The 16,996-nt window shown below is 42.8% G+C and overlaps 1 protein-coding gene across 1 annotated transcript; it reads left to right on the forward strand.

The window, feature by feature from the left end:
• LOC146073295 (uncharacterized) lies at positions 1-4,182 on the forward strand. Its single transcript, XM_083180473.1, has 5 exons — positions 1-615; positions 846-1,043; positions 1,896-1,899; positions 3,659-3,725; positions 4,098-4,182. Exons 1-5 carry the CDS (start codon positions 1-3, stop codon positions 4,180-4,182), a joined length of 969 nt encoding a protein of 322 aa, XP_083036599.1.
• Positions 4,183-16,996: the final 12,814 nt, after the last annotated feature.

The raw sequence follows: 16,996 nt of genomic DNA on the forward strand, positions 1-16,996 counted from the left end.
ATGAGTCTGACAGGAGAGAGACCACATCTGTGCTCTGAGTGTGACAAACGCTTTACATATAAATCACAGCTTCTCATACATCAGAGGAGTCACACAGGAGAGAGACCACATCTGTGCTCTGAGTGTGACAAATGCTTTACATATAAATCACAGCTTCTCATACATCAGAGGAGTCACACAGGAGAGAGACCACATCTGTGCTCTGAGTGTGACAAATGCTTTACACGTAAATCAAATCGTCTCATCCATCAGAGGAGGCACAAAGGAGAGAGACCATATCTGTGCTCTGAATGTGTCAAATGCTTTACATGTAAATCACATCTTCTCATCCATCAGAGGAGGCACACAGGAGAGAGACCATATCTGTGCTCTGAGTGTGACAAATGCTTTACATGTAAATCAGATCTTCTCAGACATCAGAGGAGTCACACAGGAGAGAGACCATATCTGTGCTCTGAGTGTGACAAATGCTTTACACGTAAATCACATCTTCTCAGACATCAGAGGAGTCACACAGGAGAGAGACCACATATGTGCTCTGAGTGTGACAAATGCTTTACATATAAATCACAGCTTCTCATACATCAGAGGAGTCACACAGGAGAGAGACCACATGCTTTACATGTAAATCAGAGCTTCTCATCCATCAGAGGACTCACACAGGAGAGAGACCACATCTGTGCTCTGAGTGTGACAAATGCTTTACACGTAAATCACATCTTCTCAGACATCAGAGGACTCACACAGGAGAGAGACTACATCTGTGCTCTGAGTGTGACAAATGCTTTACATATAAACCACAGCTTCTCATCCATCAGAGAATTCACACAGGAGAGAAACCATAGAAATGTGATGAATGTAGCAAGTGTTTTATCACCAGGCAAGCACTTGTTCGGCATCAGAGGAGTCACACAGGAGAGAGACCATATACATGCTCCGAATGTAGCAAAAGTTTTTCCCAGAAATCACATCTTTCTGAACATCAGAGGAGTCACACAGGAGAGAAACCATGTCAATGCATTGAATGCAGAAAGTGTTTTACAGTAAAGAAAAGTCTTCTTCTTCATCAGAGGATTCACACTGGATAAAAACACATTAATGTTCTAAACGTAGCAAGTGTTTCACTAAGAAATAAAGGGACCTTATCCATGTCTGCTCTTTTAGACCCCTTCGTTCACAAGCGGTCCGATGTTGGGCTATTGTCACAGCATAAGATGACATTTTACAGCAGATCCGGGCGGCTCTGATGTTATGTGTCTGCACATGTGCATTGTCATCTGTAGGGGACTGTTCAATGGGTGCACACACACAACCTTGAGGGCAGGGGGGGCAGGTGGTGGTGGACCGGACCATTTGCATATGGGAACGCCCAGCACTTAATGGGTGATCCCTAGATAACACTGGGCATTATCATGCTAATGGGCCAATGATGCGGGTACAGGGGCAGGCAGATGATATCACCGGTTGTCAGCTGCCCGCCCACTTCCTTCTGAATTCTCACACACATCTAAGGTTGTTCTAAGCAGATGTGCGTGTGCCTTCCACATCATTCGATGGTCGCTGACCATCGAATGATATGGGTGTTCCCCTACAGCCTGCGAATGGATGTCTATGAAACATCCATTCACAGCCTGTGTGTAGGAACACCTGCTGTAAGTTGGGGTGAGCAGCCCGGCATTCTCAGGTGGAGTTTGGTGGAAGCAACTAAAAGAAACCACAAAAAACTTGTTATACATCCAATGAGTCACACAGGGGATCAGCCATATACATTCTCTGAGTGCAGCAAGTGTTTTACTAAAGAGATCAACCTCATTACTCACATACATAGTCACTATGAGGGTCTGAATGTTGCAGGTGTTTCATAAGTAATTGTATCACCACATTATGTGTTTCAGGAAGGTAACTTTAATGTTACAGTATGAATATGGCAATGAGTTGATATAAATCCATCTTGCTAAAGACAGGAGAGCTGTGACCAGTAAGCTGGGGGCTGCTTTTCCCTTGGGACAATCTCTCTGTTAGGAAATAGAGCTGCAGTATAACAGACAATGACGATGTGGCTGCCATTACTGTGCCCTGTAATATACAGCTGTTCTGCTCACACTGGTGCTAGTACAGGAAAGAGCTGTATATCCATTACAGAGTCCCAGCAGCTCCTCCCAGTCCCTATTATACCTCCGTATTCTGTCCCTCATACATTCCTATTGCTGTCTTATCTCCCTCTGATTCATATACTACTAGCTGACCCGCCCGGCGTTGCCCGGGAAAACCTTGGGGTTTTTTTATTTCCAAAATTGCTGAAAAATGTAATCTTACAGTATGCTGTGGCAAAGACCTAAGATTGTAATTTGTTGTAGATTTCACCATAATGTTAGAATGGGTTTGCATTGATATTCAATGACGGCAATGAATTCAGGTGTGGTGGTGTTGTTTGAAACACAACGATCCTGAGTTGATAACTTGTATGTGTTGATGAATTCTACATCCACTCCTGAGATTTAGCACCTATGACATAGCCTCCAACATCTGAGGGTCAGAAATCGGTACAAAATCAGAAAGGGATGTGGCCACACCTCCATTTCTATACTTTCAATGGTACAGTTTCTAGGATGTGTAAATACAGGTGCTGAGTGCGTGGAGACCGGGGTGGGCGTTACTTACCGCGCCATAATTAATAAAAAATTCAAGGCTCCCTGCCACTCCCGCTCCCCTCACCAATCCAGCCTGCAGCAGTCTCTGAGGTCTGGAGATCTGTAAAGCACATGCACCGGTCATCTCTACCAGTGGGGCAGCCCCTGAGTGTGGGAGCATGTCCGCAGGCCTGGCCACATGACGTCATAACGCGACGCAGGCTACCCGCACAACACTGCAATGCACCACTGGGAATGGGTGCAATGGGCCAAATTCTTCCCTACACCCGCCGGGCCAATCCACCGATCCAGCCATCGCAATCATCAATGGGTGCATTGATAAGGTTTGGAGTGTAAGAAGTTGAAGAATAAGACTGAGATAAAGATTTTCCATGTTAAAGTGTCCAATTTACTCAATAAATCATGAAAAGATATAAGTGTACATACTGTAGAAGTACAATCAAGAAATGAAAGTAGGATTAAAAAATAAGTTCTGATTCAAACTCATAATTGTTTGGATGGGGGTGGGTTGTGAAACAAATCTATAGGTGGAGGGGGATATGGATATTGTGGGCATAATTGGTGTTTGGTACACCTACAGGGGCTACTCATTTGTTGGGTTTTTCACTACAGTGTCATGGTCACAGTGTCACCATAAGGGGATTCCCAATTCGGGTCCAGGTGGTCTTTTAGGAACCCTTTACAATCCCGTAGGTCTCTTCTCCTTGAGCCTACGGTCTCCCTTAATAATAGTCAATCACTGAGGGAGACCATAGGCTTTAGGAGAAGAGACCAACGGGATTGTAAAGGGGTCCCTAAAAGACCACCTGAACCCCAATTGGATTTCCCCCTACAGGGGGGTGACACTGTAGTGAAAATTTCTCATCAACTGGGGACCCCCTGTAGGTGTACCAAACACCAATTATGCCCACAAAATCCATACCCCCCTCCACTTATAGATTTGTTTGGCAACCCACCCCATCCAAACAATTATCAGAGAAGAAGGACATTCTTCTCTTTCCTTACAGGTTATGTTTCCACTCTACCAAGGGAATTCCAGTGTAGAATAGCAGATACTCTAAAATATTCCACATGGTGTGAACAACAGAGAGTCTTGGGAAATATTCCCTACAACATATGACAGGAGGGTAATTTTAGCCTTCTCATGTGCGGCTCCTCTCACCCCCTGCCCCTTATTTTATCTTCTCATGCATTGGCTTATGATATTTTCATGGACAGCAATACTGCTATTATCTCCACAAAGGTTTCTTGGAGGAGTTTTCATGTATTAATTCCTCATTTATGGCAAACGGCATCATATTTATTTGTTATATTAATGGAATGACATTACTGACTATGGATATATATCAGGGTCACATGCGTTGAATAATCTATTATTACATGTCGTGCTTTATGCAATACAATTATATTTGAAATTCATTTTTTTGTTGTTTATTTGTGTTACAGGTATAATACAGATATTCTGCTAAGAACATTACAAGACATCATTGTTAAAAGGACATTATTCTCTGATCAAGCCAACTATAGATAGTGTTTTTCTATACAGCTCTGGAGGATTCACTAAAGACATTCTCATTTTCTGCATGGGAGAAACCTTCCACAGCTAATTTGTATCTTATCTAATACAGGATGAGTCTGACAGGAGAGAGACCACATCTGTGCTCTGAGTGTGACAAACGCTTTACATATAAATCACAGCTTCTCATACATCAGAGGAGTCACACAGGAGAGAGACCACATCTGTGCTCTGAGTGTGACAAATGCTTTACATATAAATCACAGCTTCTCATACATCAGAGGAGTCACACAGGAGAGAGACCACATCTGTGCTCTGAGTGTGACAAATGCTTTACACGTAAATCAAATCTTCTCATCCATCAGAGGAGGCACAAAGGAGAGAGACCATATCTGTGCTCTGAATGTGTCAAATGCTTTACATGTAAATCACATCTTCTCATCCATCAGAGGAGGCACACAGGAGAGAGACCATATCTGTGCTCTGAGTGTGACAAATGCTTTACATGTAAATCAGATCTTCTCAGACATCAGAGGAGTCACACAGGAGAGAGACCATATCTGTGCTCTGAGTGTGACAAATGCTTTACACGTAAATCACATCTTCTCAGACATCAGAGGAGTCACACAGGAGAGAGACCACATATGTGCTCTGAGTGTGACAAATGCTTTACATATAAATCACAGCTTCTCATACATCAGAGGAGTCACACAGGAGAGAGACCACATGCTTTACATGTAAATCAGAGCTTCTCATCCATCAGAGGACTCACACAGGAGAGAGACCACATCTGTGCTCTGAGTGTGACAAATGCTTTACACGTAAATCACATCTTCTCAGACATCAGAGGACTCACACAGGAGAGAGACTACATCTGTGCTCTGAGTGTGACAAATGCTTTACATATAAACCACAGCTTCTCATCCATCAGAGAATTCACACAGGAGAGAAACCATAGAAATGTGATGAATGTAGCAAGTGTTTTATCACCAGGCAAGCACTTGTTCGGCATCAGAGGAGTCACACAGGAGAGAGACCATATACATGCTCCGAATGTAGCAAAAGTTTTTCCCAGAAATCACATCTTTCTGAACATCAGAGGAGTCACACAGGAGAGAAACCATGTCAATGCATTGAATGCAGAAAGTGTTTTACAGTAAAGAAAAGTCTTCTTCTTCATCAGAGGATTCACACTGGATAAAAACACATTAATGTTCTAAACGTAGCAAGTGTTTCACTAAGAAATAAAGGGACCTTATCCATGTCTGCTCTTTTAGACCCCTTCGTTCACAAGCGGTCCGATGTTGGGCTATTGTCACAGCATAAGATGACATTTTACAGCAGATCCGGGCGGCTCTGATGTTATGTGTCTGCACATGTGCATTGTCATCTGTAGGGGACTGTTCAATGGGTGCACACACACAACCTTGAGGGCAGGGGGGGCAGGTGGTGGTGGACCGGACCATTTGCATATGGGAACGCCCAGCACTTAATGGGTGATCCCTAGATAACACTGGGCATTATCATGCTAATGGGCCAATGATGCGGGTACAGGGGCAGGCAGATGATATCACCGGTTGTCAGCTGCCCGCCCACTTCCTTCTGAATTCTCACACACATCTAAGGTTGTTCTAAGCAGATGTGCATGTGCCTTCCACATCATTCGATGGTCGCTGACCATCGAATGATATGGGTGTTCCCCTACAGCCTGCGAATGGATGTCTATGAAACATCCATTCACAGCCTGTGTGTAGGAACACCTGCTGTAAGTTGGGGTGAGCAGCCCGGCATTCTCAGGTGGAGTTTGGTGGAAGCAACTAAAAGAAACCACAAAAAACTTGTTATACATCCAATGAGTCACACAGGGGATCAGCCATATACATTCTCTGAGTGCAGCAAGTGTTTTACTAAAGAGATCAACCTCATTACTCACATACATAGTCACTATGAGGGTCTGAATGTTGCAGGTGTTTCATAAGTAATTGTATCACCACATTATGTGTTTCAGGAAGGTAACTTTAATGTTACAGTATGAATATGGCAATGAGTTGATATAAATCCATCTTGCTAAAGACAGGAGAGCTGTGACCAGTAAGCTGGGGGCTGCTTTTCCCTTGGGACAATCTCTCTGTTAGGAAATAGAGCTGCAGTATAACAGACAATGACGATGTGGCTGCCATTACTGTGCCCTGTAATATACAGCTGTTCTGCTCACACTGGTGCTAGTACAGGAAAGAGCTGTATATCCATTACAGAGTCCCAGCAGCTCCTCCCAGTCCCTATTATACCTCCGTATTCTGTCCCTCATACATTCCTATTGCTGTCTTATCTCCCTCTGATTCATATACTACTAGCTGACCCGCCCGGCGTTGCCCGGGAAAACCTTGGGGTTTTTTTATTTCCAAAATTGCTGAAAAATGTAATCTTACAGTATGCTGTGGCAAAGACCTAAGATTGTAATTTGTTGTAGATTTCACCATAATGTTAGAATGGGTTTGCATTGATATTCAATGACGGCAATGAATTCAGGTGTGGTGGTGTTGTTTGAAACACAACGATCCTGAGTTGATAACTTGTATGTGTTGATGAATTCTACATCCACTCCTGAGATTTAGCACCTATGACATAGCCTCCAACATCTGAGGGTCAGAAATCGGTACAAAATCAGAAAGGGATGTGGCCACACCTCCATTTCTATACTTTCAATGGTACAGTTTCTAGGATGTGTAAATACAGGTGCTGAGTGCGTGGAGACCGGGGTGGGCGTTACTTACCGCGCCATAATTAATAAAAAATTCAAGGCTCCCTGCCACTCCCGCTCCCCTCACCAATCCAGCCTGCAGCAGTCTCTGAGGTCTGGAGATCTGTAAAGCACATGCACCGGTCATCTCTACCAGTGGGGCAGCCCCTGAGTGTGGGAGCATGTCCGCAGGCCTGGCCACATGACGTCATAACGCGACGCAGGCTACCCGCACAACACTGCAATGCACCACTGGGAATGGGTGCAATGGGCCAAATTCTTCCCTACACCCGCCGGGCCAATCCACCGATCCAGCCATCGCAATCATCAATGGGTGCATTGATAAGGTTTGGAGTGTAAGAAGTTGAAGAATAAGACTGAGATAAAGATTTTCCATGTTAAAGTGTCCAATTTACTCAATAAATCATGAAAAGATATAAGTGTACATAGAAGTACAATCAAGAAATGAAAGTAGGATTAAAAAAATAAGTTCTGATTCAAACTCATAATTGTTTGGATGGGGGTGGGTTGTGAAACAAATCTATAGGTGGAGGGGGATATGGATATTGTGGGCATAATTGGTGTTTGGTACACCTACAGGGGCTACTCATTTGATGGGATTTTCACTACAGTGTCATGGTCACAGTGTCACCATAAGGGGATTCCCAATTCGGGTCCAGGTGGTCTTTTAGGAACCCTTTACAATCCCGTAGGTCTCTTCTCCTTGAGCCTACGGTCTCCCTTAATAATAGTCAATCACTGAGGGAGACCATAGGCTTTAGGAGAAGAGACCAACGGGATTGTAAAGGGGTCCCTAAAAGACCACCTGAACCCCAATTGGATTTCCCCCTACGGTGACACTGTAGTGAAAATTTCTCATCAACTGGGGACCCCCTGTAGGTGTACCAAACACCAATTATGCCCACAAAATCCATACCCCCCTCCACTTATAGATTTGTTTGGCAACCCACCCCATCCAAACAATTATCAGTTTGAATTAGAATTTATTTTTTAAACCTACTTTTATTTCTTGGTTGTACTTCTATGTACATATATTTTTTTCACGATTTATTGAGTAAATTGTACACTTTAATGTGGCAAATCTTCATCTCAGTATTATTCTTCAAATTCTTACACTCATAACATTCAAACGAATACATGCAGCGCTCATGCCCATCGACCAAACATTATCTATGAGCCAAAAGAGTCTGGGACACCCTCAAGGCAGAGCAGTGCCTAACATACAACTGACAGGGTGAGTGCAGTGTACCCACTTTGTATTGATCAAGGGGTGCATTGGCCAGGACAAAGATTTCTCAGTGCAACTGGCTGGGGAGTGCAGTGACAGGCTGGAGGACTGGAGAGACGGATATGCGGAAAAAAGAAAAAACGGTACATTAGGTACAGTTTTTATTTGCTGGTACAGACTGTTAAATAAACGTCAATTTTTTATGTGTTCTGTGTGTTGTACTGTTTTTGTTTGTGTGATGTAGTGTATGTGGTTGTGTGTGTTGCATGTATCTGTCCAATGCGTAAGTGTGTGAGGTGTGCTATGTATATACAGTATGTGTATGTTGTGTCTTTGTGTATATGTGCAATGTTTAAGTGTGTGTTTTGTGTATGTTGTACTGTTTTTTGGGTGTGTATGGTGAATGTGGGTGTGTGTTGTGTTGTTAGAGGTATGTTATGTGTGTGTGTGTGCTGTGTGTATCTGCCCTATGTGTAAGTGCGTAAGGTGTGCTACGTATAAATGTGTGTGCCGTGTGTATCTGTGCAATGTTTAAGTGTATGTGATCTGTGTATTGTACTATTTTTGGCTGTTTGTTGTAGTGAATGTGGGTGTGTGTTGTGTTGTTAGAGGTATGTTATGTGTGTGTGTGCTGTGTTTATCTGCCCTATGTGTAAGTGCGTAAGGTGTGCTACGTATAAATGTGTGTGTGTAGTGTGCCGTGTGTATCTGTGCAATGTTTAAGTGTGTGTGATCTGTGTATTGTACTGTTTTTGGCTGTGTGTTGTAGTGAATGTGGGTGTGTGTTGTACTGTGAGTGGTGTGTTATGTGTGTGTGTTGTGTGTATCTGCCGAATGTGTAAGTTTGTGAGGTGCGCTACGTATACATGTGTGTGTAGTGTAGTGTGCTGTGCCTATCCTGGCAATGTTTGTGTGTGTTTCTGTATCTGCACAATGTTTAAGTGTGTGTGTTTGTTGTACTGTTTTTGAGTGTGTGTTGTAGTGTATATGGGTTTGTGATGTACTGCATGTGGTGTGTTATGTGTGTGTTTTGTTGTGTTTGTATCTGTCCAATGTGTAAGTGTGTGAAGCTCGCTACGTATATATGTTTGTGTTGTGTACTATGTGTGCGTATGTGGTGTACTGTGTGTGTGTGTGCACGTGTACAATGTGTACATTTGTGTGTGATGTGTGGTCTATGTATATCCTCATTTATTCCTAATTGTTTAAAGTCTCCGCCATAGTGTTAGAATGTGTCATTCATACTCAATGACAGCAATGAAATCAGGTGTGGAGTTGTTCCTTCGCAACGGTTTCCCAGATCGTCGATCCTTTTCCCAGATCATCAATGAAGGCAAATTAAAACTTGGTGTTTTTTAAATTTCTAAGTGAAATTTCCCAAAAACGGCTTCGAGGTGCACACCACCGGGTACAGAGGTATCTTGTTGCAGAATTTGGTGGCTCTGAGTGCCACGGTGTGTCCGCAATGCAACGGACACGCACACACACACGCACGCACACACACACGCACGCACGCACACAGACTCTTCAACTTATTATATAGATGTATGTATTATATTGTATAATGGTGCAACTAAGACATCAGTCCCCTGTATCCCATATTAATCAATGATTATACAGTTGTTTGCTTGCTGGCACTGGGTGATTAATAGCTGATATCTGGTTGCTGTGGGCAACAGCACATATTTTGTTTTTACACCATGTTATGAATAAAATCCCATTGATAACACATTGTTTACCATGTTTATGATCAAGAACTTAAATAAAATGACTTAGTGACTATAATCAAACAATATCAGTAACTACTATTTATGTTACTGACAGTTATCCCCATAATACTTGTTGAATAAATGGGGGGGTAGGCGGCGCTAAAGGACACTGAAGGCACACAATTTTAAAAAAGTACAAATTTATTTACCAATAATCACAATAACAATTATTTATAAAACTGGAAACACCGGCCGGTGGTTTGGAGAATTGAGAAAACCTATTGGTGCATAAGTAACGATTTTTAAAGCATCACCAGATAAACTGGATTCAATCTGCACAGTCCAGCAAAGGTTTGTAAGATACTATTTAGTATCCCCTATATAGCATATCTATTAACGCAGAGCTTTATCAGCAATTCAAGCAGACAAAGGGTTAATTAATGGCAGTCTTTTTGTGCAAAGCGGTGTTAGTCTGGTATCAGAAGCTTAAATAGCGTTTTTTTTAAACAACTCATCTGAGGAAGCCGCTGACACTCCAAGAGGCGGGGAAACGCGTCATAGGAACACTTGATTTGTCAATTGACACTCTGAAAGCACCCTGCTGGGAGACCCGGAAGCCGGAGCAAGCGTGTTCGAGACAAGGCTGACAGTCCTCACAGCCGTGAACCCTCTCCAGGCGTGGGCGATAGAATCAACTCCCGTGGATTACAAACGGAGCATAAGTATACCTTTTTGCACCCATCTAACTACAAAGCTTTCTAACATCTTCAAGCTTGTATGTGGCTCTAATGACTGAGTGTTAAATTATTTGGCTGGGAACTAACCCTTACATGTGCTTAAAAGAAGGATGTCTGTTTAAAAAAAACGCTATTTAAGCTTCTGATACCAGACTAACACCGCTTTGCACAAAAAGACTGCCATTAATTAACCCTTTGTCTGCTTGAATTGCTGATAAAGCTCTGCGTTAATAGATATGCTATATAGGGGATACTAAATAGTATCTTACAAACCTTTGCTGGACTGTGCAGATTGAATCCAGTTTATCTGGTGATGCTTTAAAAATCGTTACTTATGCACCAATAGGTTTTCTCAATTCTCCAAACCACCGGCCGGTGTTTCCAGTTTTATAAATAATTGTTATTGTGATTATTGGTAAATAAATTTGTACTTTTTTAAAATTGTGTGCCTTTAGTGTCCTTTAGCGCCGCCTACCCCCCTGTTTTTTCCATATTTTCTTTCTAAGAGGGGTTGAGTATCCCCCCTAGACGGCAGCAAGGACACATTACTATTCCCAGCGCTCTGCTATCTATTCTATTTTTGTTGAATAAATACTGATCCTTATAAATGATATGATTCTGTTTTGGCTGCTGATCTAATATATTTTATAAGTATTAAATCCTTTTGTACATTGTTCTACATATTAGATGATGGGACCAGGGGAGATACAGATGGAGCCACCATCATCTAGCCTGCCTATGGCGTTTGTCCTGCCATAAGTAGCACAGCATGGTGTATGGCCTATGGCATTATATACCAGCAAGACCAGTACCATATAAAACAGGAGATTCTTGGCTCTCAGGGCTCCAATAAGTATAAACATCAGACATCTCACCATCACCTGACTACTTATAGGTAGAGCTTAGGGCTTCTATGAGATTATCCAACACTGATCCTGTATTGTCCTATATTGCACTTTCCCACAGATTTTTTTTTTTTATTTAGAATTGGAATGAGCAGTGACCACGGGTGAGCAGAAGTGAGGAGTGAGCTCTCTCCCTCCCTCGGCGTTACATCCGACAAAGGGGACTGCGTGCCTGTGCTGCCCGCCGATGTGAATATTCGGCTGGATGTAAAGAGGTGACGCGGCAGGAAGGCGCCAAACAGAGGAGTTGGAGACGCGCGCGGCAGGATTGTGGTGAGGCATCCGCTGGATGAAAGACGGCATCAAGGCACTGCTGTATGACGCGGTGGTGTCGTGAACAGGAGGCGCCTGGCAGAAACATTGGAAAACACGCGGCAGAATGGTGGCGTGGGGTCCGGTGAGTGATTACACCAAGACACTGCTGGAAAACGCAAAGGGACCAGCACGTGTGTACAGTGCATGGTCAGGGCTGGAGCAGTCTGCACCAGCGAATATCCAGCAGCTGCCGGGAACGCGTCTGTGGAGCTAGCAGCCTTATACAAAACAGAAAATGGGTGCCTGCTGAGGGAAAGTCCAGCATTAGGGGAGGAAGGTGGACGGTCTTGCAGGCATAAAAGTCCGGGTGAGTCTGTATCAACCCGCTACATGTCTCACTGAAATCGTTGTATATATAAAGCAGGTGTATACTGACCAGAGACATAACTTAAATATTGTTGGCCCTCGGCTGTTAAAACAAAGGTTCCTGCTGAGAGGCTATTGAAATAACATAAGAGTGCCTTGGTATTCCTGATATTCTCCAGGGGGTGCTGCTCTGATACCTTTGCAATAGGTAAAACTGGCAATACAACTGCTGCAGCATGCTTGGAGAAGTATGCCAGATCACAAGCAAGCAACTCATCTCAAACCTCTATTACAACCCCCCAAACTACCCCTGCTAAGGGCCCCAATCCGGCAGTTGCGCTTGTAACTGCGCCAGAAATAACTCTGCAGCAGATACTTGATGCCATAACCTGCAGTGAGAATAGATTGCTTGAAAAAATCAATGATGTACAAGCAGACATTGGGCAAATCAAGCAAGATATAAAAACAGTGAAGGAAAGAACGAGGGAGGTGGAAACCCGTGTCTCCAATGTTGAGGACATTAACAGTAAACTGACAAACTCAGTAGAAGCAATGGCCTTACAAATCCGGGACATTAATATTAAATTATCAGACATGGAGGGAAGGCTGCGTCGTAACAACATTAGGCTGGTGGGATTGCCAGAGAGAGAGGAGGGGAAAGACCCACATAAATTTGTGGAACAATTGCTTTTAGACAACTATGGTACCTCCTCCTTCTCATCCCAGCTTGCTGTCGAAAGGGCGCATAGAGTGCTAGCCAAACCCCCGCCACCAGGGGCTCCTCCACGTACCCTCATCTGCAAACTTCTTAATTATCAAGATAGGGACGCAGTCCTGCGACTTTCACGGGAAAAAGGCCCATTAGACTGCAAGGGTATAAAAGTGGCGGCATTCCCAGACTTCTCTATCGACGTGCAGAAGAGCAGAGCTAAGTATGGGGAAGTGAAAAGGCGATTAAGATCACTGGACATTAAGTATTCTATGCAGTTTCCAGCAAAACTGAGAATTATTGTTGACAATTAAACCAAATTCTTCTTTTCCCCAAAGGAGGCTGGAGAATGGCTGGATAGAAAATTTCCAGCAAAGAGACAGTTAGCAGTCTAGTATATAAACAAGCCTATGTCTAGTATTAGTGACTGTTACTGGTGCTGTTGGGCCTTAAACGTCTTGATCTAAATTATCAGAAGAGTTTTGCTAGATTGTATAAGTAAACAGATATTGTTTCTGGCACGGTTAAAACAGTCGCTAAAAATGTTGATTAAAATAAAGCCAAGCCGAGGGAGGGGGGGGCTACACTGCCTGATGGTATTAGTGGTCATAGGGATAGTAGCCCTGTTGTAAGTGGAACAACACAGGTGGTTTTAAGTGTGTAGGTCGGAAGGGGGGGGATATTATAGGTATGCCAAGGGGTGTAGGTATACAGGGTTGGGGGAGGGGGGTATATGTGTATTATGTATGTGTTATTTGTTGTTGTTTTGTGATGTTGTCTAGGTTGGATAAGGACACAGAGACACCAAAATTGCACAGCCTGGTTGCGGGCCGTGGGGGAAGTGTGGGAGGCACGAGATTCATATGCCCGATATAACAACTAATCGATGGTAAGGTTGTTATCATGGAACACTAGAGGAATGAATGATCAGATAAAATGATCATTGGTTCTTCGCCATATTCAGAAATACCATCCAGATATAGTCATTCTGACTGAGACGCACTTGATAGGTGGGAAATTATCGACCCTAAAAAAAGCGTGGGTGGGTAGTGCCTTCCACGCCCCCTTCACCTCCACGGCTCGTGGGGTATCGATACTCAATAAGAAAACCGTGGCTTTCAGCTATACTAGGATGAAGGTTGATCCGGGAGGGAGATTTATTTGTTTAGATTGTGTTATTAACAATTTGCATGTGTTATTGATAGCTGTCTATATTCCGCCGCCCTTTTCGTTTGAAGCCCTGGTGAAGATAGCGGACTTTGTAGCTCATACCCCCGAAACTCCAGTAATCTGTATAGGTGACTTCAATAATGTCTTGGAACCAAAAATTGATAGATGGAATAGAAACGCTTTAGGTAAAGGTGGTGGTGGTAACTCTAGAGGTTTCTGCAATTTCTTAAGAGATATGGATTGGGTTGACCCGTGGAGAGAAAGAAACCCCAATAAAGTGCAATACTCCTGCTTCTCAGCATCACATGTTGCGTTTTCCAGAATAGACCTTGCCCTGACCTCTAGACTTCTACTACCACTAATCCGGGAGGTTGAGTATGGTACTAGAGGTATATCAGACCACTCACCATTGGTGATGGATCTGTATGAAAATACTGAAAGAGGATGTAGTTTCTGGAGATGCAACATGAGGTGGCTTAATAATTTGGAGGTAAATACAGGTCTTGTTGATCTATGGGAGGGTTATTGGGTGACAAATAATGGGACGGCATCAGATAATAATGTATGGGATGCGTTTAAAGCATACATGAGGGGTACAATAATTAAGAAGATCAGTTTGGTCAAAAGAGCACACCGTCAAAAAACAATGGAGCTAGAGAATAGTTGAAATGTGAAAGAGGTTCTATTTCTGGCAGATGGTACAGAAGAGTCAAAAAAGAACTGGGATCTGGCTAGAGAGAAATGGGTGGATTATGTCAAAGAAGCTAATATTAACAATATGAAATATAACGCCCAGTACATATATAGTAACTTGGATAAACCAGGATGACTTCTAGCCTTCCTGGCTAAAGCTGATAAACCATCAAATATAATTCATAAGATTAAAGATGAACAGGGTAACATGCAGTTCAAAATCCCAGACATAGGTCGTGTATTCAAAGACTATTTCAGCAAGCTTTATGAGTCAGGGGTAAAATACAACTCAACACAAATAGGGGAGTATATAAAAAATATAGAATTACCCACCCTGTCAATCCTAGACAGTCAAACCTTGGAGACCCCGATCGAGCTTGATGAGATTGTTAAAGCCATTAAAGACATGCCAAGCGGAAAGTCTCCAGAGCTTGACGGTATTCCATTAGATGTTTATAAAATATATGTTGAATTTTTTGCCCCATACCTCCTAGAGTTATTTGATTAATCCTTTGAGACGGGTGTATGCCCTTCATCTATGATGGAGGCGAGAATCATCTTAATCCCTAAACAGGGTAAAGAGTTGGATGATGTCGAGGCCTATAGACCAATATCATTACTGCCGTCGGAAGCCAAAATCTTAGCAAAGATTTTGGCAATAACGCTAGGCAGATATATAGACAGAATCATACACCCGGATCAAACCGGCTTTATGCCAGGTAAATCTACCGCAGTTAATATTAGAAAGGTATTCACTCATCTGCAAAATATAGATAATAGAACTGAAAAGGCCGCTATAATGTCGATAGATTTAACTAAAGCATTCGACACAGTCGAATGGAGATACTTGTGGGAGGTGTTGAAGGCCTTTGGGGTCGGCCCAAAGTTTATAAGGTGGGTCCAGCTCCTCTACAGATATCCGAAGGCTAGAATCTCGGTAAATAAGTGGACATCCGACACCTTCGCACTTGAGAGAGGGACAAGGCAGGGGTGCCCGCTTTCCCCCTACTTGTTTGCTCTGGCAGTCGAGCCCTTGGCATGTGCGATCAGAAGACACTCTGAAATAGTGGGCTTCGGCAATTCGCAAGAAACTGACAAAGTGGCATTGTATGCCGATTATATTCTGCTATTTTTGAAAGACTATACCATCTCAGCTCCAAGGGCCCTGCAGTTGATTAAAACATTCGGGGGATATTCAGGTCTTGTAATAAATACCTCAAAATCTAGCATCCTGGCCCTGGAAAAAACTCCTAATAATCCCAATCAAGGGGAAATGTCGATCAGTTGGACGGAAGCGTTTAAATATTTGGGGGTATGGATTACCGGTGACCCGTTTGAGTTTGATAAATTAAATATACAACCGTTAATGAAGTACATTACGTCCAAATTTAAATCTTGGAACAATTTGCCTCTCTCAATGTCTGGGCGGGTAAACCTGATAAAAATGGTTATCCTCCCTAAATGTCTATATATACTGCAGCAATCCCCAATTTACCTCCCAAAGATCTTCTTTAATAAATTAAACAGTTCAATAACGTCTTTTATATGGGGAAATAAAAGAGTTAAGATAAAAATGGACACCTTAATGAGAAAGACAGGTCAGGGTGGGTTATCTCTCCCAAACTTCAGACTTTATTATTTGGCCGGGCAGTTGATGCATTTGCGGGAGTGGGTAGCAGAAAATACTAGTAATAAAATAGCCAGAACACTGCTAGCAAACACTGCTGGGAACTGCAGCCCAACGCAATATCTATTAAAAGGAGTGGTGGGAAAGGCAGATGTACCATTGGTCATACAGGCGGTAAAAGTGTGGCGTGAAGTGACTAAAATATGTAGTTATAATGGTCTGGATAGTGAGCACACATTATTTGATTACAACCTCTTCAAGAAATTTGAAAAATTACAACTAGAAGCAACCTGGGCAAAATATGGGGTCAATGCGATTGGTCAATTCTATAACTCAGACGGATTGAAATCCTTTGCACAATTAGTAGAAGAATATACACTGCCACAGGCGCACTTCTTTAGATACCTCCAAATTAGAAGTGCATTAAATACTCAATTTGGAGATCAAGGTCCCATCTTCTCAACATCCCCGATTAAAAGAACACTAAGAGAAGGGAATAACAGGAAAGTGATCTCAAGATTATACAACCAATTGTTGGAAGTTAGGAGTGAGGATGAGTTAACGGAACTAAGGGCCTTATTTTGGTTCATTCTTTTTGACAAAATCCTTCTTAGATGGACAAAACCATGTGCACTGCAGGGGGGCAGATGTAACATGTGCAGAGAGAAT

The sequence above is a fragment of the Crinia signifera genome, chromosome 4 (assembly GCF_055691185.1).
Source record: "Crinia signifera chromosome 4, ASM5569118v1, whole genome shotgun sequence".
Classification (NCBI taxonomy): Eukaryota; Metazoa; Chordata; class Amphibia; order Anura; family Myobatrachidae; genus Crinia; species Crinia signifera.